The 26,457-nt window shown below is 35.4% G+C and overlaps 4 protein-coding genes across 5 annotated transcripts; 2 read left to right on the top strand and 2 right to left on the bottom strand.

Moving 5' to 3' along the window:
* Positions 1–687: 687 nt before the first annotated feature.
* Positions 688–3,752, bottom strand: LOC115987033 (mitochondrial import inner membrane translocase subunit TIM23-1-like). 2 transcript variants are annotated; one of them, XM_031110473.1, is made up of 2 exons: positions 2,949–3,752; positions 688–953 (listed from the first exon to the last, which is right to left on the bottom strand). In XM_031110473.1, exon 1 carries the CDS (start codon positions 3,537–3,539, stop codon positions 2,985–2,987), a length of 555 nt encoding a protein of 184 aa, XP_030966333.1. In that variant the 5' UTR covers positions 3,540–3,752; the 3' UTR covers positions 688–953; positions 2,949–2,984. The 2 variants fall into 2 exon arrangements, with proteins under 2 accessions (XP_030966333.1, XP_030966334.1); XM_031110474.1 differs by having other exon boundaries at positions 688–950.
* Positions 3,753–11,759: 8,007 nt separating this feature from the next.
* LOC115985381 lies at positions 11,760–12,788 on the top strand. Its single transcript, XM_031108323.1, has one exon. The coding sequence runs from the start codon at positions 11,760–11,762 to the stop codon at positions 12,786–12,788; it is 1,029 nt and encodes a 342-aa protein (XP_030964183.1).
* A 2,991-nt stretch (positions 12,789–15,779) lies between these two features.
* On the top strand, positions 15,780–16,868 carry LOC115985380. The gene has a single exon (XM_031108322.1). The coding sequence runs from the start codon at positions 15,780–15,782 to the stop codon at positions 16,866–16,868; it is 1,089 nt and encodes a 362-aa protein (XP_030964182.1).
* Positions 16,869–23,183: 6,315 nt separating this feature from the next.
* On the bottom strand, positions 23,184–26,170 carry LOC115987032. The gene is made up of 2 exons (XM_031110472.1): positions 26,086–26,170; positions 23,184–23,532 (listed from the first exon to the last, which is right to left on the bottom strand). Exons 1-2 carry the CDS (start codon positions 26,154–26,156, stop codon positions 23,268–23,270), a joined length of 336 nt encoding a protein of 111 aa, XP_030966332.1. The 5' UTR covers positions 26,157–26,170; the 3' UTR covers positions 23,184–23,267.
* Between the last annotated feature and the right edge of the window lie 287 nt (positions 26,171–26,457).

The raw sequence follows: 26,457 nt of genomic DNA, 5'->3' as shown, positions 1-26,457 counted from the left end.
GTTCAAGATGCAATTTTTCAATACCATGTAACGTCCTGGTCCGTGTCAATCCCAATCAGTCAAGATCACACACCGAGAATCTACATAAGAAAGCGAAGCCATTGCCAAAGGGTATTTCTCCTCAAAAGGCAAACAAGAAAGACTCACAAAACATTGTATACATCACGCACACACTTCAGCAATAACCACCCACCCAGCTTTATTAAAGATGAACTATACTAAAGCTCAAGCGGTAACCAGTAACCTTTTTTAAAATCAGATTACCCTCAATGAAGCTCAAATAATGGTTGATACACGTTGAAGAACAACTTAAACCTGCAAATATACTGCGAATGACACCTTGTGTCAAGAACTTAAACAAAAACAGAACACTCAACTCACACAAACCTGATATTCATTTGAAAGTAAGAGCAAAATCCATATCCATTATTATTACTCTTCATCTCACTACTGCACAAATTAAAAAGATATGAGGTACACATATCCTTCTTTTGAACTGTTGTCCTATTTATTTCGAGCCTTAGCGCATGAATTACATCTTTTTTGGGATCAGATTAATGTGTCTGTTATGCTCCCATTTTTAAAGGAATCAAAGAAACATTGTCTTCCCCCCTCCTTTTCTCTCTTCAAAGAGAATGAGAATTTTAGTAAACTTGAGGAACAACTAAACTACTTTTTTGTGATAAATAACTTAATTTATTGAAAGAAAAAAAAAATGTTTACAGGACATATACTAGAGACACCATCAATCATGGTGTAGAGTACAGTGATCACTGAAATCTAAAAGAGAGGAAAAACAATAAAAACCCCAAGAAGGAAGCCAAGCAAAAAGAGATGTAAGAAAAAACATCTTTAGTTCTAGAATAGTTCTTTCTTGATCCTCAAAGCTTCTGGAATTTCTTTCACGTCATAGGCAACACATAATGCAATGAGGGACCGCTTCCCATATACTTCTGTTTCGAAGACACAAGGAACAATTAAACTACGAAACAGATGATAATCTTAACATCAATTATATGCCTCGCCATTTCAGTAACAAAACAACAATTTGACTGATCAAATAACAAATGACCAACACACGCATAACAAACCCCTCTAATTATGTAAATGGGATGCTAAGTAAATTAGTCTCAACATCTTGTCCCACACAACCAGGCCATCATATTTAAGCAAAAGCACATACAAAATAACACAAGCTACCAATAACCTACTAGCCCTTTCAAATTCACAAACCATTCACCATATTAAAGATCCATAACCATTCAATATCACATTATACACAACATTATTCACTTCCACGGTGTACCAAAGTCCACCATTCATCCCAATTCTTATTCATTACCCAACAATTCAAAAGATTACATTCAACAAAAAAAAAATGATAACACAACACAAATAGCACCAGAGCATGTCTCTCTCCCATGTCTCAACCATTCATTAACCAATGGAATTCCAAAAATTGTCACAAAACATAAACTATCAAACATTTTAATCTTTAAAGTACAAAGAAGCACAACACCAGGTATGAATAACACACCACCCATGAAAAATTTACAAATCATTAGCCAAATTACCAACCTATAACCATTCCATTCACACAAAACAATCCAAATTATTTACTCTCCACATTATACCCAAGTCTTTTTCATAACCCTACAATTCAACAGATTACATTATGAAAAACTAAGATAAAAACATCAACAAAGTATACCATTAAATCATAGCCTTCTCAACTATTATTTTTTTAATTATTGGTAAGTTTACACTCACAGCCAATGAGTTTTAAACCCACACAACCTTAAACTCCACCCATTTTCTTCTTTTTTGGGGGGGGGGGGGGCAGGAGGAGGAGGAGGTATTGTTTGAGCTAGAACTCACTGGCCTCAAGTTTCAACTATTTATTAATCAAATCAGATTCTATACTTGTCGTATACCAAAAACCATCAAATTTCCCAATCAATGAAATACAAAAACATATATAAAAAGTTACCCACAAAAGGATCGCACATCATTAGCTAAATTACCAACCCATTCCATTCGCATAAATGATAAAACACACAATCATTCACTTTCCACATTATATTTAAGTCCATAATTCATCCTGATTCTTATTAATTACCCAACAATATAAAAATTAAATAAATATATAACAAAAAAAATTTCAACAAAGCCAGTCTCTCTCCCACGTCTCAAACTAATAAATGAATCATATCCAATTCTACAGTAATTTCCACATACCAGATACTATAAAAATTTCAATATTTGAGGTACAAAAACATAAAACAAAAGCTACCCACCAAATATTCACACATCATTAACCATATGACCAACGGTTAACAAATCCATTCACATAAAAGCACAAAAATTATTCACTTTCAGTCCATTCATAAATTATCAAAATTTCAAATCTTAGACACATAAAACGTATAAGAAAAGCTGCACCGCAACAAATTCCGACATCTTTATCTAAATTACCAACCCACAACCATTCCATCCATGTAAAACACACTACACAGGCTCTTTCCCACACCTCTCAACCATTCATTACTCCAATCAAACACCACAATACTGTGGCCAATCACAAACTATAACATCTAATACATAATAAATTCACAAAATCATTAGCCAAATTACTAATCCAATGACATAAAACACACACAAAAACTATTCATTAGTCTAATCATTCCCCACTTTATACCCAAGTCCATCATTCATCCCAATTTATTCATAACCCAACAATTTTCACAAAATTATATTAAAAATCATAACAATAACAAAACACTACCACCACCATGGCATGGTCACTCTCCCATGCCTCTAAACTATTCATTAATCCAATCAAATTCCACAATATTTTGCTTGTCAACTATCAAAATTTCAAATCTTTGATAACCCCCAAAGACATTATCACATTATATTAAAAATTTTGATCAAAATATAAGACTCACATAACCATCATCAAGTTCCCATCTTTTTTCATTCATTCAAATGGGCACATATCGCTTCAAAGCCTGCTTCGCGGTCACGGCAGCTCCAACCAAAACTCCACCGAAGGCACCCGCCACCGCAGCCGACCTCACTCCACGCGCCGCCCTATACACGGCGCCGGTACCAAGCCCGGCCGCCACGCTATTCCACACATCGTCCACGTCCCTCAGCGCCATGGCCCCGCTCTCCATGCCGGCGTAAATGAGACCGATGATCCCCAGCCGGTTCCCCCACGCCCGACCCGCGTGGCCGGAAGAGTTGAGCACCCGACTAACCCGGAGCTTTGAGGTGTCGCCGGGCTCGAACGATTTGACTCCGGAAACGAGGCCGGAAGCTCCACCGCCAATAGCCCCGACGACGTAGCCGCAGCCGGTGTAGAAGGTGAGGCTGTCGCTGATATTACGGCGGCTCCGGCGAGCTTCTTCGTCGAAGAGGAATTGAGGGGCGGTGGGGAGTTGGTAGACGTTTCGAACCGGGATCGGGACTTGGATCCCTTGGTATGGGTCGTAGAATCGGGTATTCGGGTCGGACTTTCGTTTGCTATCATCCATTCGTGGATTTTTTTTGATTTGTTCTGGTTTTAGGGTTAGGGTTCACAGAGACACAGAGAGAGAGAGAGAGAGAGGTTTCTGGAGCGAGGTGAAACGGTGTCGTTTTAAGGGTTTAAAGCGGGTTTTGATGTTTTTCCAGAAAATTATGGAAGAAATAGAGTTTTGTTTTCCTGAGACTAGGGCTGGGGATGGGAATTCCTCTTTTTATGCTTAGCTGGAAAGTGTAAGAATGTCAAATGTGTGCTTGGACTACATACGTGGCCCTGTATAATTTTTTTTTTTTTTCTTTGAAGATATTTTTTTTTCTTTGAAGATATTTTTGTTAGAAGAATACTTCAATTAAATCATAAATTTCAATTAAATTCTCGTCTATTTTATTTATATCCATATAATTAGATTTTTTTTTTTTATGTCTACTTTTCATTATTTCATTCACCAAGAGTCTTTTACAGTTCTAACTCAATTCCTTTGACACTTTCAAGCGTTTTTAAATCCCACTATCTGGTTATAGTTATTGAATTATTAAAAAAAATAAATTATCCATATTAATTTTGTTCAAATTATTTTACTAAACAGTTAAAAGATAAATATTTTTAGAGAAGGTTAAAAGATAAATTGGGATAAAAAAAAAAAAAGGGTAAAAATGTAAAATAGTTAAACTAAAAAAACTATTTTGGAGATAACTAACTTCATTTCCAATTTTTTATCCAAAGTTATAACTTATAATATAAGTGTAAAGACAAAATTTCTCAAGTTTGAAAACCAAACAATTAAAAGTGCTTCACAAATGTAAATTTGTAGTAACTGAATAATGAGTAGAATAATCTCCTGATTCTATCTTCTTTGTAATTGTAAGGACACGATTCGTGACGAACCACAACAGTATTGGGTTCGTTACGTAAAAAGGCCCAAACAATATCATTTGTAGAGCGTGGGTTTGAAAGGTTAGGCCTTAGTCATCAGGCGGTGGGTTTTTCGTGGTGTTCATACATGGTTAAGTTGTCTTCACCCCTAGAGTCTTTCTCCTGGAGGTGGGCTGGAAGACTCTGGTTTCTTGGCCAATTGTAAGGACACGATTCGTGACGAACCACAACAGTGTTGGGTTCGTTACGTAAAAAGGCCCAAACAATATCATTTGTAGAGCGTGGGTTTGAAAGGCTAGGCCTTGATCACCAGGCGGTGGGTTTTTCGTGGTGTTCATACGTGGTTAAGTTGTCTTCACCCCTGGAGTCTTTCTCCTGGAGGTGGGCTAGAAGGCTCTAGTTTCTTGGCCATTTTTCCCAGCCCTTTATTGTAGGAGCTTAAAAATTCTTGCCTTTGGCTTTGACATTTTTGGCTTGATTGCCTAGCCTTGCCTTTGGCTTGAATTCTCTTATCCCACATTGGAAGAAAAGCTTTCCTCTTCATGCCTTATAAGGCATGAACCAATGGATGAAGAATACCACTAGTTTGGTTCCAGCCCCCCTGCAAGAGAAAGACTCCAGGGGTGAAGACAACTTAACCATGTATGAACACCACGAAAAACCCACCACCTGGTGACCAAGGCCTAACCTTTCAAACCCACGCTCTACAAATGATATTGTTTAGGCCTTTTTACGTAACGAACCCAACACTGTTGTGGTTCGTCACGAATCGTGTCCTTACAGTAATCTTACTTCGAACACCAAATATTCTTCACTTTGATTGGAAAATTGATCGAACAATCTTCACAACGAGTCTCTCACTTTAAGCTTGTTAGAGATTTGTTGTTCTTCCAGTTCTTCAAATGTTTTTCAAGTCCTTTAAATGTTCTTCAAGTTCTTCAAAAATTCTTTGAATTTAAAGGATTTTGAGTTGAAATTCTTCGGGGTTTTAGAGGCTTGATCCGTTGAACTTCAATGATTTAGAACTTTTTGAAGGGCTTGATTCTAATAAAACTTCAAATATTGGAAAAATAATTTAAATGAATTTCTTTGAATGTTCTTCAAGCATTCTTGAGGCAAAATTTCTCCAAAGCTTTGGCCTCTTGAAAATTTCCTCCAAAATGTATCCTCTATTTATGGTGGTTTCAAAAGATAAGTCCCACTTTAGATTGATCTCCTTGAAGATAAGTAATAGACTTTGATTGGTCCAAATTTTGCTTATAAATAATTATCTCTATTTATCTATTGCGATAAATATTCTATTTTGGTAAAGATAATATTCTATTTTATTTATTTTAAGATAATTATCCATTAATTATGAATAGGAAATTTATCTTTATTTTGTGAGGCAAATGACACGTGACAGATTTAATTTGCCAAAGTCATATTATTTTGGATGACACGTGTCATCATTTGATTTAATTAATTAGTGACACATAAATTTGAAATTTATCACTAAATTTTTGACGTGACATTTTGTAATTGGCTTGACAAATTTTGCCTCCTACAGTAACTACTACACTTTTAGAACTTTCATATTTTGAATAGTTAGTATCTATTTTGAACAAAAATAATATCATAAAGCACATGAAACTAGTATTAATTAATGACTAGTTATAATTAAACTCATTGCAATTATTTATGCAATTCTAATCAACATAATATATGTCTAAAATGGGACTCAATATGTGTTCAAGCAGTATCTCAATCTAAAGTAACACCCCAATCCATACAATCTTAGAATTTTAGGGGTTCTAATTTCGCTCTTATTTATATATATATATATATTGGGTTCAAGATTACACATAGTATAACTCTAAGCAATATACCATCCAATAATTTGTTATAAAATTCTTATTTTGAAATCCTACTGTTGAATTACATGTTCTATTTATTCTTAACATTAGTGTCAATTTTCATGTCAATTAGATGTTTACCATTCGATTCGTTAACTTATCTTTTATGCATTATTTTAAACTACAAAAACTTGAATTTAAAAAATTGATTGATGATATGATTATTAATCTTTGATCACCTTGAAATTTTGCAAGCATAGGGAATATATGAAGATAATGTAATCTAACAGTAGATTTGTCAAAATTCACATCTAATTAAAAAATATTAAGTAGTGTAACATTACTTACGCTCTGTTTGTTTTAGCATTAACATTTTCTAAAAAATGGTTCATTTTCTAGAAAGTATTTTCTGGAAAACTATCTCATTTTCTGATGTTTGGTAACAACCTTAAAAATGGGCTTGAGAACGTTTTCTGGTGTTTGGTATCCACAATTTTTATAACATTTCTTGTATAATTTAAAACATGTATAATATGTGTATTGTGAAAACCCACCTAATGTAATCAATATAAATAAATAATAATAAAAACCAAGAATGAATTTGGTTTTCAAACTAAAATTTTGACAACGGATACAATCAAAATTAGCTGTCCAATTTTCATGATCTTAAATACTCATCTTGTTCATGTATATGAACAGTATTTTTAATAAGTAACATAAGAAATTTTATTAGAAAAAAACCAACCAAGTACACTGGAAGTGTACTATAGTGGCACAAATCAAGAGCAAAATATATATATATATATTAACCATACTTCTCATAATTCAAAATAACCATTATACTCATAAGGTTTATTTTAAATAGTTCAAAATGTCACATAGGCCAAATATTTTGATAAATACCAAAAATTGTTATAGAACTGTTGACGAATCTATGAGGAAAAAAAAACCTTTATTAAAGAACGGTGTTATAAAGGGGAGAAGAAATAGGGAGAGCAAAAAGAGAAGAGAGGTATAAGGTTTTCCAGTAAAACAAACAGAGCGTTAGAGTTACATCAGGTGTAACTCTCTCTCTCTATATATATATAATTCAATAGTTGGGGTTAGAGTGTTTTGAACTTAAATGTCTCAATTAGAAATGTTATGAGGTACCAACCAACTAAATTATAAGGCTCTTAAATTTTCATCTATCAATTGATAATATAAAGCAAAAAACATTGATCAATTTATGTGATAAGGTCATAATCATTTAAATAGACAGCATTTTTTTTTTTTTAAAGTTTTTGTAACTATTATCCTTTTGGACTTTGATACAAGTGTGAAGTGTCATTACAGTCATTCGACTTTGAATTTGAACAATTAAGCCTTTCATTTTAGGTTCATAAATTTTTTTTTTTTTTAAATTGCTAATATTTTCAAATTCATATTAAGCCTAATCTAAAATCATCAATAAATTGAAATACCACTATTACCCTTTATTATGAAAGATGGGGAAAGAAATTTTTTTTCAAACTTAATAAGCAAAATTACATTATTGGCTCCTCAAGTTTACCCTACGAGCGTAATTGATCCTTTAAATTTCAAGTGAGCACTATTGGTCCTCAAGTTTCAAAAATAAGTAAGGTTAGTCATGTTCCCATTCTTCCTTCTTTTTTCTTTCTCCAGACCAAATTAAGGATTTAGAATATACCCAAACCCAAAGGCTCAGCCATAGAAGTTCAAAGAGCAGATGGTGGCCATGGAAGTTCAAATCGAGCCACCATTGATGGTGGCGATGATTGTCAGAGCCTTCGCTGTAGTCTAAACGAAGGGATCTAGGTTCGTGGGGTTGCAGATTTGGGTTTGTTGGTTTTTTGGGTTGTTGTCTTTAGTTTTCTGGTTTGCTTCTTGCTTCGTTCTGGTTGGAATAGAGGGATCTAGGTTTGTGGGGTTGCAGATTTGGGTTTGTTGTTTTTCTGGGTTGTTGTCTTTAGTTTTTTGGTTTGCTTCTTGCTTCATTCTGGTGTTTTGGGTTGTTGTCTTCAAGGAAATCAAGTCTCTTTGGCTCGAGTTCTAAGAGCTAACTAACAAAATTGCTTGGAGATTGGTGTTAGTTTACAATTTTTCCCCAAAACAAAAAAAAAAAAAAAAAAACCACAATAAGTTTTTATTTTAGGGTTTGAACCTACCACTTAAGAATCTAATCAAAACCCATGAAAATACCAAAAAAAAAAAAAAGCAAAATCCATACCAAATCAACAAAACCCATACCAATATAAACCGATTGATATCCAAAAAATTATCCCAAACCCATCAAAATCACGAAATCCAAAGTTTGGGGAAATAGAAAATCATAAAAGAACAAACCTTAGGTCCAATGTGGCGTCAGCTCCATAGACGACATGTGAGGCGGCATCAACGGCGGGTTGGAGCTCTAGTGCTCAGAGGAGAGGAGGAAATGGAATGGGTTTAGGCATTGGAGGAGCTGTTCTTTAAGTCTGAATCATGTATATGTGTTTGAGGATTTTGAGTTTAATTGAGATATAATTGTATGCGCTAGAGTGTATTGGTTTTTCAATACAAATCTAACGTGACATTCATTTATTGGTGGCGTAAATTAGCCCATTTACACCAGCTCAGGACTAAAGGTTTACTCAAATACCCAATAACCCATTTGTTCCTTATGTTGTTGGGGGTACATGAAGAGTCTTACTCTAGCTCCTTGTTTAATCTAAAAATTTTAAATAAAAAAAAAAAATTAAACCCACACCCAAAATGCAAATAAAAATGAAACATATATAATTAACAATCAACACTGACCATGGGAAACCAAAAATTCTCTCACGAGTGTGAGCCCTTCAACCTTTGGTTGTCTTCTTCTCTTACCCTGATAAGCTTTCTTTTCTCAAGTAACCTTTCACCTTCTCTACTTCCTTTAGTCAACACCCCTTTTACTCCTTATCAGTCTACGTTGGTAAGCAGTCTTTTCTTATTAAGTCCATTTATTTTTCGCACGTTTTGGCTGCTCTTTCCTTTTTTCAAAATCCTTTGCATGGTTGAGGCGTGGCCTTTTCTACTTGGGGTCAACTATTTCCTTAAACACTGAAGTTCCTTTTCAACTTTATTCCTTATACCTTTTGTTCTCTCATCCTTTTATGACCTATTTCTTCCCTTTGTCTTTTCCCCTCTCATCACTTTGTGCCCTCTTATTCTTGACTTTTCCACTCTTTTTCTCTCTCTTTTCCTTTGTTGGCGGTGTACTGCATTGGTTTCAATGTGCATGTCATTGCTGTTATCTTCTCTTGTCTATTATGGATGGCCACATTATTCCTAGGGAAATTGGTTAGACTGATAGTAGCAGTTCAGAAGTAAGTTCTGATCTTTTCGCTGAGGAAATGGAAGTAGACATTCTACCTAGTGAAGAAGAAGAGGTCCCTTTTGCTAGACATGGACTTGTCATTAAGCCTGATCTTGAAGATGTAGGTGCCCAAAGAACATTTTGGAATTGCTGTGCGATTGGCTACTTGCTTGACTATAGGAAATTCTCTGTTTCATGCCTCCAACGCTTGATCAACTCTACATGGAGGATCAGAGGTGCTATTTCTGTAGTTGGGAGGGAACCGTATTTTTATATTCTACATTTTGAGAGTTTGGACGACCTTGCCCACATTTGCTTAGAAGGACCATGGGCTGTTGATAGAGCCCTTTTAGTTCTAGAAAGGTGGCAACCTAATTTGGTAATTGGGAATTTACAGACTAATTTCATTTCTATATGGGTCCAAATTCACGGTTTGCCATTGGAATATCAATATCCTGAACTAGCTGAAAGAATGGGTCAGTTAATGGGAATTGTGGAAAGGGTTGATAGGGAAGACAGGATCCCAAGGAATGTACGATTCATGAGAGTGAAGGTCCGAATAGATCCTTGGGTGCCAGTGATAGCTAGTTTTATGCTCAGACTTGATGATGGAGCAAGAGTTTGGCTTCAATGTCATTATGAAAGGGTTTATAAGCTCTGTACTAGATGTGGTCTCATTGGTCACACATGTGGACAATGTACATATAGCATGGACAAGGTGGAAGTCATGTTGTTCAGATAAAGGCATCACATTCAAGAACTTCATCAAGTATAGTATAGGTTTGATGCTTTGCAACCCCAATTCACTAATGACCTTAGGGCTTTTCATAATCAGAGAAGGAGATGGACCACACAGGCCCGTTTTGGTTTTGTGGATCATAATCAAAACCAGGTACCTTTAAACTTTTCCCCCTTTGAGAACCCTGACCCTAGTACACCTAGCACCCCACATCCACCTCATACAACCCCTTTCTCAAACCCTAATCCTTCTAACTTAAATTCAGCTTCATTGCATTCAACAATACACCTTCTGAATCTTAATGTAGACACCTTGCATGCTTAAGAATCTAGGCCCAATTTAAACCATCCCCCTGTTCCCCCCACCCTTGTTAATTCTATTAGCTCAGATGACCTTGGTTTGTATCTAAATTTAAAGGGGAATGTTCAACAAACTTTGCATGGTGACCTTACTATCCCACCCCAGAAACCTACAAACTCCAGCAATCAAATTACCTCATTTTCTTCTAAACTGACCTAGGATTTACCTTCACAGTCAAACCTTCAGTGGACTTGGATTGAAGGCAATGGACCCTATATCACTAATAGACAAAGTACTAGACCTTAGTTTGAAGCTTCTGATGCCTCTAATACTGAAAGTGATACTATTGTGATCTTATTCAATCTTGACAGCTTAAACGAAGATAGACCTGAAGTTAAATGCCAAGGATGGGACATGGGTGGCATACCAGAATCTCCTGACTCATACGTAGAGGCACTGGTTCAGAGGGTTAATAGAGGGAGATTCAAATTTGAATTGGGTGACTCCAATAATGGGCCGAGTCTAGTAAGGCCTCAAGCAGATCTAAATGGGCCTGCCCCAACTAACCTAGAGGAAAATCCATTAGACTCTACCCAACTAATCAAAAATGGTCCTAATGAAGGAAACCTTGACCTTTTTGAACTCCTGACACTTGGACCTGGTCCATCTCTATCAGACACAGACTTACCTCCCTCTATTTTAATTTCTAGTTTGTGGTATAATGAAAGTGGGGAAAATCTAGCTGGGGATACTTTAAGACCAAGCTCTAGGAAAAGACTTCGAAAGGAAATAGGGAAATACGGGAGGAATGTAAAACATAAACTGCTTTGTGGCTTTTTTGTTAAGGAGGGTATTCATTTTCAAGATGAATCTGGGAGTGAACTTAGGACTTCCTCTGATGCAGAGAGAGCTAAAGGGCTTCGGGAAGCTAGCCTTCAACAGCTTCCCCAAGAGCCATGAGAATCCTGAGTTAGAACTGTAGAGGGCTGGGCACCCCCTCTGCAATTCTACAATGTCAAAAAAAAGGTCCAGAAGCACAGGCTAGACATTTTGTTTTTGATGGAGACAAAGTTAGTTAAAGATAGAGGAGCTACAATTTTGAAAAAATGTGGTTTTTGACATAGCCAGGAGGTTCCTCGTGAAGGCATGAGTGGTGGACTTCTATTGGGTTGGATGAAGGATATGACCTTGAATATCCTGTACAGTTCAAAGCACATTTTACATGCAGATCTAGTTGACAAGAAAGGTACACCTCTATCCATCTCTTTTGTTTATGGACATCCTAATCTTGCTAAGAGAGAGAGAGAGGAAGTTTGGACTGAATTAAGAAATCTTAAAAATCTTGCTCAAAAACATTGGGTTTGCATTGGGGATTTTAACCAAATCCTATCTCAAGAGGATAAGTTTAGTTTTAGTCACAGGAAAATAGAGGGTGCAGAAGCTTTTAATCAAACCTTGTTTGAGTTGGGTCTGTGTCAGCTCAAAGCAACTGGACAAAACTTCACATGGATGAATGGCCATGGTGATGAAACTTTTGTTATGGAAAGGCTTGATAGAGCCTTGGCCACTGTGGATTGGATCAATTCTAACCCACTTTATGTGCTTAGAAATCTTCCCATTATTAGATCTGACCATAGTCCTATTATCTTAGACTCTGAATTTCAACATCCCTTTAGGAAAATACCCTTTAGGTTCGAAAAAATGTGGTTAGCCCATGAAGGATGTAAAGCTTTGATACAAAACTCTTGGAGTCTTAATTCACATGGATCTAAAGCCTTTCAATTCCAACAAAAACTTAAGCATGTAAAAAATGAACTTTCTTCTTGGAATAGAAATGTGTTTGGGAAAGTGGACATACAGATTAGAGAAAAACAAAAAAAATTTCAAGAGCTCCAAGGATCAATTAAGATTGTCTCTGATCTCAAGGTGGAGGGAAAGCTTAAGGAGGATATTGAGAACTTAATGGAGAAGGAGGAAATTATGTGGGCACAAAAGGCTAGGAGCTCTTGGATTATACAGGGTGATAGGAATACATCATATTTTCAGACTTTGGTTAGGCATAGGAGAGTTAGAAACATAATTCTACAAGTTAGAACTCTTGAAGGACAGTTGTTGGAAGAGCTAGGAGACATTGAGAATCATTTTGTGGAATTTTTTTTTAAATCATTTTTGTGAATCTGGCACAAGTTCTGTCCAAAATCTTTTGCAAGAATTAGGTAGTATCCAAGTTCCTAAACTTGATGCTAATCAGAGACTCTACCTGGATAGGCCAGTGACAAATGAGGAGATTGAAATGGTTGTTTTTCAACTAGGACCCCTAAAATCTCCCGGTCTAGATGGGAATCCAGCCTTTTTTTATTAGGAGCTGTGGACAATTGTAAGGCAAGACATTTTCAATTTTGTCCATGCCTTCTTCCACTCAGGTAATCTCCTTAAAGCTTTTAATCAGACTTTCATTACCCTTATTCCAAAAATTAGAACTCTAGAAGAGGTAGCTCACTTCAAACCTATCAGTCTTTGTAATGTCTCTTACAAAATAATTTCCAAAATTTTTGTTTCTAGACTTAAACCCTTTATGGATTCTCTGATTACTCCTTACCAAAATGCTTTCGTCCAGGGCAGGAACATTACTGATAATGTCCTCCTTGCTCATGAGATTTTTGACATGTTAGGGAAAAAGAAAAAACATAAATTTGGGTTTGGTGCTTTAAAAGTTGACATGTCCAAAGCATATGATAGGGTTAACTGGAACTTTCTTAAAGCTGTGCTTATATCTATGAACTTTAGTGAGAAATGGGTTGGCTAGATTATGGAGTGTGTGACTTCTGTTCAATATTCCTTGCTCATTAATGGTTGTCCTTCTAAGCCCTTCACTCCTTCTAGAGGTCTAAGACAAGGAGACCCTATTTCTCCTTATCTTTTCCTCCTTTGTGCTAATATTCTTTCAATTGCTCTTTCCAAGGAGGAGAGTCTTAATAAGATCAAGGGATTCACAGTAGGGAGAAGTGGGATTTCATTCACTAACCTCCTTTTTGCTGATGATTCCCTCTTCTTTTTCAAAATTGATAAGACAACCCCTTTAAACCTTAAGAATACTATTCTTTGGTACTGTAAGTTGTCTGGTCAATGCATTAACTTCAGTAAATCTTATCTTTACTGCTCTCCTAATACTCCTCAAGAGATTAAGAACAGCCTTGCCCAATCCCTTCAAGTTATCCTGTTGCTCAGTCCCAGTAAATATCTTGGTACAAACTTTAAACTTAGAGATAAGAGAGTTGCTGATTTCCAGGATATTATAGATAAAGTTCAAGGGAAATTCCAAGGGTGGAAGGCCAAGCTTCTATCACAGGCTGGTAGGACTACCTTGATAGCTTCTGTGCTTCAAGCAATGCCACTGTATGTTTTTTCCTGCTTCAAAGTTCCAGAAGCTACTGGTAAAAAACTTGATTCCATTGCTAGGTCTTTTTGGTGGGGTCCTCCTTGCTAAGACTTATAAGGCCAAATACTTCCCTAGGACTACACTACAGGATTATAAGCCTAAATCCCATCACTCATGGATTTGGAGGAATCTGGCTAATCCAAGCCATAATCTTTTGAGAGAGGGTCGGTGGAAGATTGGTGATAGTCATAATATTCCCTTGACTCTGTCGGGGGGATAAACACCTTGGGGAGCTTTCTTAAGTAATTAATATAACATATAGAGACACACTTTAACCCAAAAGGCCTAAGCCCAATGGGTATGTGCTCAATTATGTTATATTAACCACTTATTCTTCTCATCTTTATTCAATGTGGGACTTCACTCACACGTGTAACCCAACAATCTCCCCCTCACGTGTGAGTCTCTGCCTCTCTGTGGGCTTCAAGACCTCTCTATGGGCCATGAACAAGTCCTACTTACTCCTCCTTGCAATGTGGGACTTCACTCACACGTGTAACCCAACAATCTCCCCCTCACGTGTGAGTCTCTACCTTTCTGTGGGCTTCAAGACCTCTTTATGGGTCATGAACAAGTCCTACTTACTCCTTCTTGCCTAATGGGCTTTTCACTTCATCAATGCATCATCCATGAGTCTTTCGTACGCCATCCATGGGAACCACGTGTCAACCCCGCACGCACATCCATGGGAACCCCGCACGTCCATATCCATGGGAACCTTGCATCACAAGCATTATTTAGCACCATTAGCAATATTCATTTGTTGGGCTCTTTTTTTTCCTTCTTCTCCAGGATCTTTATGTGTGGGCTATTTAGGCTTTCTCTATCCCCGCTGGATAGGGACCATGAACACCTCACCACCTTCGCCACACACCACCATGGGCTCTGATACCACTTGTTGGGGAGATAAACACCTTGGGGAGCTTCCTTGAGTAATTAATATAGCATATAGAGACACACTTTAACCCAAAAGGCCTAAGCCCAATGGGTATGTGTTCAATTATGTTATATTAACCACTCATTCTTCTCATCTTTATTCAATGTGGGACTTCACTCACACGTGTAACCCAACAATCTCCCCCTCACGTGTGAGTCTCTGCTTCTCTGTGGGCTTCAAGACCTCTCTATGGGTCATGAACAAGTCATACTCACTCCCCCTTGCCTAATGGGCTTTTCACTTCATCAATGCATCATCCATGAGTCTCTCGTACGCCATCCATGGGAACCACGTGTCAACTCCGCACGCACATCCATGGGAACCCCGCACGTTCATGTCCATGGGAACCTTGCATCACACCATTATTTAGCACCATTAGCAATATTCATTTGTTGGGCTTTTTTTCTTCTCCAAGATCTTTATGTGTGGGTCGTTAAGGCTTTCTTTGTCCCCGCTGGGTAGGGACCATGAACACCTCACCACCTTCGCCGCACACTACCATGGGCTCTGATACCACTTGTTGGGGAGATAAACACCTTGGGAAGCTTCCTTGAGTAATTAATATAACATATAGAGACACACTTTAACCCAAAAGGCCTAAGCCCCATGGGTATGTGCTCAATTATGTTATATTAACCACTCATTCTTCTCATCTTTATTCAATGTGGGACTTCACTCACACGTGTAACCCAACAGACTCATCCTAATTGGTTTAGGTGTTCAAATCATAACCTCATCCGAAACAATCTCCCTTAAGAAGCTGTATCATCCTAACATCTGCAATGAAATAATGCATATCCCTATCCCTAAATCCTCTGGATTGGAAGATAAACTTTTGTGGAAACATTCTACATCTGGGGAGTACAGAGTTAACAAAGCTTATTCTTTGATCCAACAAGATGGCCTCTCTGCAATGGGACATCACAGAGATTTACCTCACTGGGTTTGGAAGCTCCTCTGGAAAATTGATCTTCCTTATAAAATTTTGTCTTTTATATGCAAAATCCTTCATAGGACTCTACCTATGTTTGAGATTCTAAATAAGAGAGGCGTTAGAAACACTAACCTGTGTACTTTGTGTAATGAAGAGGAAGAATCTATAGATCATCTGTTCTTGCATTCCCCTTTTGCAAGGGCTGTCTGGCATGGCTCTAATCTGGAAGTTAGAACTTCAGAGTTAGTCCATAGTTCAGTGGATTACTGGCTTTCTGCTTCCATCATGCACAACATTAACAGGGGGCAAGACAGAATGTTTTTCCTTCAATCTCTTTGCACCATCCTTTGGATGATATGGAACCATAGACACAAGGTTCTCCATCAAGGTAAGCTCCCAAATCCTATGGAGGTTATTCTAACAGCTCAGTCCCTTGTATGCAGGTATCAGGAAGCTTTCCAGAACAAGCAATCTCAGCACCCCAGGCCAAATCATTCCCCTCGGATGTTTATTAGCCCAGGATGGCAGGTCATAATCAAGGGAGCAGCTTGGAGGAATAGGAAAACTAAAAGAAGTGGATGGGCTTATGAAGTTAAAGCTACGGATGGTTCTGTTTTACTTAAAGCAGGGGAGAGCAATGGAAGGAAGTCTGCATATCAATCAACTCAGGAAGCTCTTATAGAAGCAATTTGCAAGACTAAGGAGCTAGGATTCTCAAAGATGTTGATTCTATGCAATTCCAAGATGCTGACTCAAGTTTGCAGTAAAAGACGAAGACCAGCTTGGCATGAGCAGACCTTTATCTCGGATTTGGATCAACTGAACCTTCAGGGCGTTTCTGTGTCTTTCCTTTTTGTTCCAAAGGAAATTATTGCAGATGTTTTGTATATGGCCCATATCACAACTGTATTCCCAGTCCACTTTTGTAGGTTTGGCCTGACTTAACTTTTTAGTTTGTCCTGTAGACTGCTTTTTTTTAATGAATGAATGTTGTTTATTTGGAATAAAAAAAAAAACACTTACCATGGATTTGGGAGGGAGGTTGGACTTGAACTTGGCACGATCATTGCCATGAGGCCTAGTCACCTTGCCCCAAATGCACCAATAGACAATAGTGGATACCTTAAAATGTTTATCAGTTCAAGAACAAGAAACATTTTTTTTTTTTTATGAACAAGAACATAGAAACATAAAAACCACCAGGCATGTCTTAAATATAGAGTAATTACTTGCAGAAAAGAATATGAAATCGGATGTTAAAGAACACATATTTTGTTCAAAATGTGAAACAATAAAGAAAATATCTCATTCTTTTCGACATTATTTTCGAAGTAACTTGGGCACTAACGATCTAGAATCCTATTTGAATTAGACTTGAGTTGAGATATACAGAAGGAGAAGAAACATGTGAAGAAAAAAAAAGGTACAATATAGAAGGAAAAGAAGCATTTTTACCACGAACATGAGAAGAACTGAAGAAGGAGAGGCAAAATATGGAATGAAAAGAAGCAGTTTTTTTTTTTTTTTTTTTTAATTTTTATAAAACTTAATTTACCTTTGTGGATAATAAATATTTATTTAATTTATTAAAAAAAAAAAAGAAACATAATGCATAAAAAGGACAAAAATATGAAAGAGAAGAAGTATTTTTACTCTTGTTTTAATATTTGATACCAGTATTAAAGCACGCGCAAAATCTCAAGCTCTCCATTTTCATTCTCTAGCTTCTTCTTTTTTTTCCCTTCATTCTCTAGCTTAAATTTTTTTTTTTTTTTTTTTTTATGAACAGCTTTTTAAATTTTTCTTAGTTTTTGACCGAAGAATGAAGAGATGGTGATGAGGACTTTAATTTTCAAGTCAAACTATCTAGAAGGTTTTATTTTAATTGATGAGTCAATTATCAACAATTTGGTCACAATCTAGTTTTGTTTTTGCTTGGTATTTCCCAGTTAATGCGCCAGGGAAACCATTATTTCCTTAATATGCAAGGGCAACAGTGAGGCATATTCACCAAACTGCGCAACCGCACCAAAAACTGCCCGTAAAATGAAGTAATCGCACTACATTGTGTGGTGCGGAGTGTAGTTTAATGATAAGAAAATTGAACAAAACCGTACCGCATTGCACCCACATATATATTTTTTATGTTAAATATATATTAATAATTTAATATTATATGAAGTAAATGACCAGCTTAGTTTTAGTGCATTCTAGTTTCATGTCAAAACGACTTTGTTTTGGTTAAATACAAAATTAAAAGTTCAAAACATTATTCACTTCTCCATCTCACACTCTCACAAGATCAAAAGTTCAAAAGTTTAATATTTTGTTTTGTTTTGTATACACTATATATTAGTGATACTTTTAGTTTACTGTCAATTGTCATGAATTTTTTTTTGTCTTGTATATATTTGTGTTACATTTTTTATTACACAAGTTATATATATATATATATATATATTTTTAAATACTATCATATTGTCATAATTATTAATAGTAAATTAGAAATTGGTCATGATATTTTGAAAAATATACCATCTAAAAACCAATCAAATCGCACCTTGTACACCGCACTAAAACTCACCACATTGCACATGTAACCACAAAATTGAGGTGCAATTTAGTGCTTAAGATGACCCAAAATCGTACCAAACTCCACCACGAATACCCCTAGCAACACCTAATCTGAAAGTTGGTCTGTCCAGCAAAAATTATGAAAGGAGGTCATGTTAATCGAATTTCTAATTTATTATTATTCTAATTTGGGTTTATGTTTGTATTTTGAATTGTACAAAAAATATTGTTATCTTAGAAGACTATTACTTTAATCGAGCCAAGAAAAAAAGAAAGTACATTATTCTATTTTCCAAAATTGAGTTTATTTTGTTTTGAGTAAATTTATCATCTCATTAAAATATGTGATCTCACTGCTTTTTCTTATATTTTAATGAGACGATAAATTCATTTGGTACACAATTGCTTTCATAAGGCTTCATTACAAATACTTTTTTATAACCACTCAAAAATGCGGGATTGAAACTTTGTGTAATTGACTTATTGAATTTTTTGTTTTCCAAATTGAAAAAGGTCATTTTTATCAACGAAAAATGCAATTGGCTTTTTATTTTTTTATTTTTTTATGTGTGAAAAGTTAATTAATTAATTTGTTAAAGATTGACAAAAGTATAATTATATTTAGTCTAAAATGTAAATTGCATTTTCTAAGTTTAATTGAAAATCATTTAGGTTTCTAATTTTACTTTCGTTCAATTAAATTATTTAAGTTTTAAATTTATTCAATTCATGCATTCCGTAAAATAAAAAATAAAAAAAAAAAAATCGATTAATAAAATTAAGTAATCAATTTTTTTTTTAAATTTTAAATTAGTTTTATAGTTTTATTTATCATGTGAGAAATTTTATTTTTGAATTACTATTATTATTTATTTGCTTTCTTAACAAAAATTTTTAACAAAATTATATGGAAAATCTAAATTGAATAAATTTGAATTTTATAGAATTCAATTGAACAAAAGTAAAGTTAGAAGTATTAAATGAATTTCAGACAAATTTAGTGGGTGCAATTTGTATTTTAGCCTTAAAAACCTCATAGACAATTTAATTGAAATACTAAATAAGAAAATTAATCTAAATTTACCTTAAAAGAAAACACAAGATTTTATTTATTTATTTAAAGTTTCGAATTGTTTAATTTCAGCTCTTTAGGTTTTAAAGTTTGCATTTTGGTCATTTATGCTTGATTTTATTTTCATATTGGTCATTTCCATTTCTATTAGTATTTTGGTGACACTTAACGTTATATGAGTAATGTGTTTTAATGGTTGTTTTGTATTTATCACTTAACATTGACAATAAATAAATATAAAACAATCAAACTCAAATATCCAAATTAAATATAAATAAAAATGAAGCATAATTAACAATCAACACTTACCATGGACTTATTAAAAAAAAAAACTTACCATGGATTTGGGAGGTAGGTTGGACTTGTAACTTGGGCACTAATGATCTAGAAAAAAAAATTGGACGTTTGATGATAAGAAACAATATTTAACTAAAAATTATTTCAAAAATCATGGAGTATGTCATTCTTCCAAATCTTAAATTTACCCTAACTTTTATAACCAATCCTAGTAATATTTCTCCTATTTCTATCCGAAATTTTGAGTTAGCAAAAGAAAGTAAGAATTTTTTTTTTAATAAATAAAACAAAGTAAGAAATCTACTCTACTATCAAGGAGTAGGATTTCTTATAAGTGTTTAACTTTTTGCCTTCTATCAGAATTCATAAATGTGGAACCTGAAGGCTTGTCCGTTATGGTGTGATGTCCTCGTTCAACTGATTGAGAATTTTGCCTTAATGGCGTATATTTCAGAGGCACCAAGTCACCAACCGTACGTGTAGGGGAAAAATAGAGGTTCTGGACCTCTGGTACCATGTGAATTGTGAAAATGGCATTAATATTATTACTAGGGTTATCAACACGAGAAATTATTAGGTACTTTTAGAGTATCATAAATGCGTACTCCTCTCTCTCACATGAATGATGGGTCCCACCATGAATTTAATTAGTGAGACCTACTATTCATATAAGAGAAGAAAATACGCATTTATGGTATTCCGGGAGTACACAATAATTTTCCTATCAACACTTATATACAATGAACAGCTACAATCTATCAACAATAGACCTAAAATTTAATGGCCTAATTAAGCCTATAATTATAAAGAAGTGTATTATTATAATTATAAACTATAATCTAAAACTTTAAACATTTATTAAACCTAACCTAACCCAACCCAGTTGAATTGTCGTGCTATTTTCTGAATTTGGAGGGTGATGAAAGCAAGAAATTTTATAATGAAGTTAGTGCTTGACTTTTCAATAAAGATTGAATTTCAAGTTTTGGCTTAGAAGCTGAGAAGCTCGATCAAATCATCAACGTCCATCCGTTCACGACTAGGGACGGACGGCCTAACCAAGATCGTCCTGGAAGAAATGGCCGTCGTTCAAGGACGAGTAAATCCACCTCCACTCCTCGAGGAACCGTTATAAAACATCAATTAACTTCCAGACCGTTGGGAGGGGCAGCTCACCATTAACACCCCGCAGGGGCGTTACCAGGAAAGAATAAAGTCTCCATCAAGTCTCCACCAATGGCTAAAAGAAACCACCTGTGAGTGCATGCATATAAATACATAACCCCAAAAGGGGAGGAGAAAAGGCAAAAACTCTAGCATATTATTTTCACAGTTCTCTTTGGTCAATCTTTCTGACTTTGGCATCGGAGACTTTTTGGCAGGCACCACGCCAGCGAATTACATCCATTCTTCCCTTCACTCGTTCTTGAGGATTGGGTTGGTTGAGGACAACATCAATCTGGACAATCATCCTTGGCTGACGATCTGAGCATCATCAGAAGGTAATCTAGGAGATTAAAGTAATTAGTGAAATATGCAATATGCATAAAATATACAATTTAATAATATTCTTTATTTTATATTAGGTGGCTTGTTTTAAAAACTTAAATTTAAAACATATACAAGTTTTGGCATCCCATTTTTAAAATTTTCATATTTATTTTACTACTCAAACTTATTTTTACATTTATTTAAATCCATTTAACAATGCGATTCAATTGGTGGTCGGTCCATACTGGCTCACGTCTGGTCTAAATTAATAACTATTCTTTCAAGTTTCAAGTGTCGTGGTTGGCGAATGGGAAATGCACTGGAAGGGACAAGAAATCGAGGCTGTATGGGCCACAGGATTCTCAAGCTGCATGTGTTTTTAATTATTAGAGCATCCACGGTAGTAGAGTTAAAAATTTAGCTATTTAGCTCCATCAAAAATTACTTTTATTTATTTTACTCACACACATACTGCAGCAGTAAATCTATTTTAACTTTTAACATAATAAAATAATATAAACATTACAATAAAATAATATATCTACTACAATAAAATAATATATCCCACTACCCCAAAAAACATCCACAATACCAACCACAACCACCTCTACCATCAGCCACAACCATAACCACAACCACCACCACCACCACCAATCCATAGCAAAAAAAAAAAAAAAAAAAAAAACTACCATCCCAAATCTCCAATCTTTTTCCTCAATCTAGACCAAACAAAATCACCAATCATAAATAAAATAAAAAATCACCAATCACAAAGCTGGGCTTTGGTGAGGAGGACAGTGTCGGCATGGGTCTGATCGGCGGAAGAGAAGTTGATCGGCGGTGTGGGTCTGACACGTGCGGCAGCGGAAGAGGCAGCGCTGCCGAGGAAGGAGAGGAATCCGGAATTCGCTGGCTCTTGATCGTCGAGGAAGAGATCCTTTTGAACTCTAAACGCACCATTCGCGTACATGATCGCGAAGCTGAGCATCAACACCAAGATGAGGAACGATCTGATGGTGGTGAGGAAAACGACAACGACAGTTAAGAGCGAGAGACCGATCACGCAATCGGAGAACCTGCGGCCGAGAATGATGAGAGGCTAATCGTAAAGTCTAGGCAGCGAGGAGAGAGAGAAATAGGCTGAGAGGGAAGAGAGAAAGTGAGAGACGATTTTGAGGGAATATTATTTTAATCGGGGCCGGGAGTAAAATAATATTTTTTTTTGTTTAGCTCTCATGAATAGTGCACATCTATCTATAGATGTGCAATGTAGCAATAAAGCTAAAAAAATAGATTTAGCTCCACTGTTGAAACATGCTTTTTGATTTTTTTTTTTTTTTTTTTTGGAGGAATGCTTTTGGATTTTTGAGAAGCTAAAAAATATCAATATACCAATATAGCACCACTGATATGAGTGCTCTAAATAAAGTTCCCATCTTTAATTAAAAATGAAAAAAAGTTTACATGGTTAGATCATGCATGATTGCATCAATATGTTGATCTTCGGTACGATTGAAAGATATATACTAGAGAAATAACATATAACATTTTTCCCCCAGAACATAAAACGAAACGATACAGGGAATAATGAAGTGCGTATATTTCTATAGGTGTTATGTTTTTAATCAAAAGCTAGATTGGGCAGAGAATATATATATATATATATATATATATAGTTTTAGAGAATTAGGGTCCGTTTGTTATTATTTTTTAAACAACCGTTTTCAGTGTTTAAACATTTTTATACGTATTTTCACACATCTTTTTACCAGCATGTATTTTAATTCAAAAACTAAAAATAACATTACTAAAAGTCTTGTCTTTTACCGAGTAGCCCGTTAAGCAACATTAATTACAGCAACAAGTTTTTTTGAACACCAACTCAGCTCATCAAGGGTTGCAAATAGCATTCATGGCCCATGTGTGATAGGATTGGCCTCAGAAGGTCGGACTGGACCTTTCTGATCAAGTGAGACATATTTACCACCATGATCCCTCTGTCCAGCAGTACTCATCTCATCTCCGATGTGGGAAGGAGGGGAATACATAGCTGGAATCTCTCCTTTATTGGCTACATCTTGCTCTTTGACCGGTTCCTCAAAAGTTGAACTGGATAAGGATTGCTTTTTCTTCCCCTCCACCTCCATGCTTGGATTCAGAGGCCGAGCATCAGATCTAAAAAAAAAAAGTTAAATAGAGAGAGATAGTTTGCTCTATATATATATATATATATAAGACCTTTAGAAAAAATTTTAACTAAATCTGTGATAAGTTCATTGTTAATGCTTTAACATGATCTGGACTCGTTGGGTATAGTGGAAAGATATAATACAAACGTCTTTTTTTTTTTTTTTTTTTTTTTTTTTTTTTTGAGGTAATTAACTTTTGTTGAATAGGTCAATTATGATAGATTAAAAAAGACATAATAACTATGAACTGTTGTTCCATCTTACCGTATTATAAAATATTCTTTTATTTAGATAAAAGTAATTCTAGAAGAGTTTAAATTCAGTCAAGACTTGACATAAACCCTAGTATTTATGCCCTCCAATGAGATAGTGCCATGTCAGCACTTTACCAAAATATAAATATTAAGCACCCGCATACAAGAACAACTTATAATATCAAATTCAAAACACAATCCTCCTCCTCACGTTCAAACCAAACCTCCACAGCTCCACCCCCACCCCAACACACATGCCACCACGAAAGCCAATGGAGTCACTTCCGAAGCAAATTAAAAAAAAAACAAAAAAAAACACACACACCAGAGCCACCAAACCACTTTTAAGGGGAAAATTCAAGAAAATGAAACATGGCTGAGAAATCCAAGCACCGTCACTCCAATGAGTCTAATTTACAAACAAAAATTAAGATCCATCTCATTTCTAGTGCTCTTCTCAAAGAAGTAATCAAACCCAAAATCTATAGAAACACCAATATCAATAACAAAACAAAAACCCATAAGCTTGTTTCAAAAACTAGACAAAACCCAAATGAGAAAATACATAAGTTAAAACAAAAATGATAAGGAAGATGGTCATGGTTGGTGCTGGGTCCTTTGTTGGACATCCGATGGATGCAGCGTTTTTTTTCAAGCCACCCTATAGACCCTCACTTGGCCTCTGATGAGTGAGAGTTTGAGGTTATGGGTTTGATCACATTGAATGAGAGGGATAAGATGATTTTGGGTTTGAGAGTCAACGTTTGTGGCTCAGGTGATGGCGGAGTAATAAAGCTCCACCATGAATTCCGATCCATGGTGATTCCAATAGTTTGTGATTTTCTTTGATTTTTTTTTTTTTCGTAAAATACAAATTATTAATGATTGTATTTGGTAGCTGAGTAAATCATTAGGAAAAAGCCACATAAATTTTCTCCACTTTGTATTTGGTAGCCTAGAAATTTCATCTTCATTCAATGTTTGGTAGCCAAGAAAACCAAAAGGAAAATCCTCATGTTCTTCACAAAGAAACCCAAAAAACGCCAAATGGCCTTGATTCAACCATATCGGCCAAGGACCTAATTGCCATCAACCATCACATCAAACTCCAAGTGAACACTTCAGCCACACCCAAAATCCAATCAACCCAATTGCCATTGTAAAAGGATAAAGAAAAATACTGAAAGAAGAGAGAGATTCAAACGTTATACTAGATCCAAGAAAAAGGAAAAAGAAAAAGAAAAGAGAGACATATTGTTAGCAGCTCATGTGTAACAGAGGTGTAACAAATTTGGGATTAAATAAGATATTATATTCACTTAACTGACGTGGAGATCTATTACTAGTGGGCGTAAAACCCATGTTTTACGCTCCATCCGGACAGAACATTCACTCATTCTAGAAATACACTCCCTGCGTGTGTTCACACAGCATTCAAGAGTTATCGGCTTTTGTATGTTGTGAGTTGTGTGATATTAAACCCAGGTTCCTACTCCCTGTGTGTGTGTGTGTGTGTGTGTGTCTTTTTCCAAAAAAAAAAAAAAAGTAATTCTAGAAATACATAAAATAGTACATCTTTAATAGGTCACTAATCATATTATAAAAGATTATTTTATCTAAATAAGAGTAATATTTTGAATTCATAAAATAAAACAATTTTGTGTCACAACTCACCTTAGTTATGAGTGATAGAGGTGTGATGGTGAATTCATGTGAAGACTTACTTTTATCACTCAAAAAACTCGCCACATAGTTGTAGCACAAATTTTACCATTTTATGTGTTCCAAACATTATTTTTTAGGTAAAGAAAAGCTAATATTTCTCATGTGCCGACATGTATCTCATATTGGATAGTGTATTCTTTTTCTCACAATGGATCCATGCAGCTGTGAAAACAGTTCATTATGAGAGAGAGAGAGAGAGAGAGAGAGAGAGAGAGAGAGAGGATTGCTTATATATTGAAATTATGATTGAATGAAGGATGTGAAGTTATGCTTGATTAAAAGACCTTTTGGATGCTAAAATATAAGGCTCTTTCAATGGGGGATAACACGTTGAAGATACAAAATTTTAAATCCACCAATTAGAACTTTGTTTGTAGCTGATGTAACTTGTAGTTCCTTCGCACTGATGAGCTTGTTTCTTTTGTTTTAGAACTTGGGTTTGGTCTGTTATAGTCGTACGTTGAGTTTGGAGTTGTGTACTGGTCCATGTTTTAACAAAAATCGTTCGTTCATATAAAAAATAAGTAAAGACAAAATAGAAGGGTATTGAATAAACTTACAGAAGATGAGGGACAAGTACAACCAAAAGGACGAGGGACATGCATTGAAGGCGTAGCTCAGACTGATACATTTTTCTCTGTAATTAAGAAGAACTTGGACATCAATAGCTTTCTTTGTGCCATAAAGATAAATAAGAATAATTGTTTCATAAAATTATCAAATATTCACGGTGCATATAAGCAAAGACATTCAAGAAAACAATGAAAATTCATAAAAAGCATTGATTCTAAGCTCCCCTAGCGAACTGTGATCTCGAAAATCCTAACAATTTATAAAAAAATGTGGCGGTAGAATAGTATTACTCAATTCCAATTGACCACGTTGCACGAGCTCATGAGGTGCAACCCCAAGAATAGGGTCAAAGAATATTA

The sequence above is a fragment of the Quercus lobata genome, chromosome 4 (genome assembly GCF_001633185.2).
Source record: "Quercus lobata isolate SW786 chromosome 4, ValleyOak3.0 Primary Assembly, whole genome shotgun sequence".
NCBI lineage: Eukaryota > Viridiplantae > Streptophyta > Magnoliopsida > Fagales > Fagaceae > Quercus > Quercus lobata.
Note: the sequence above shows the minus strand (reverse complement) of the source record. Positions and strands in the feature narration are given on the sequence as shown.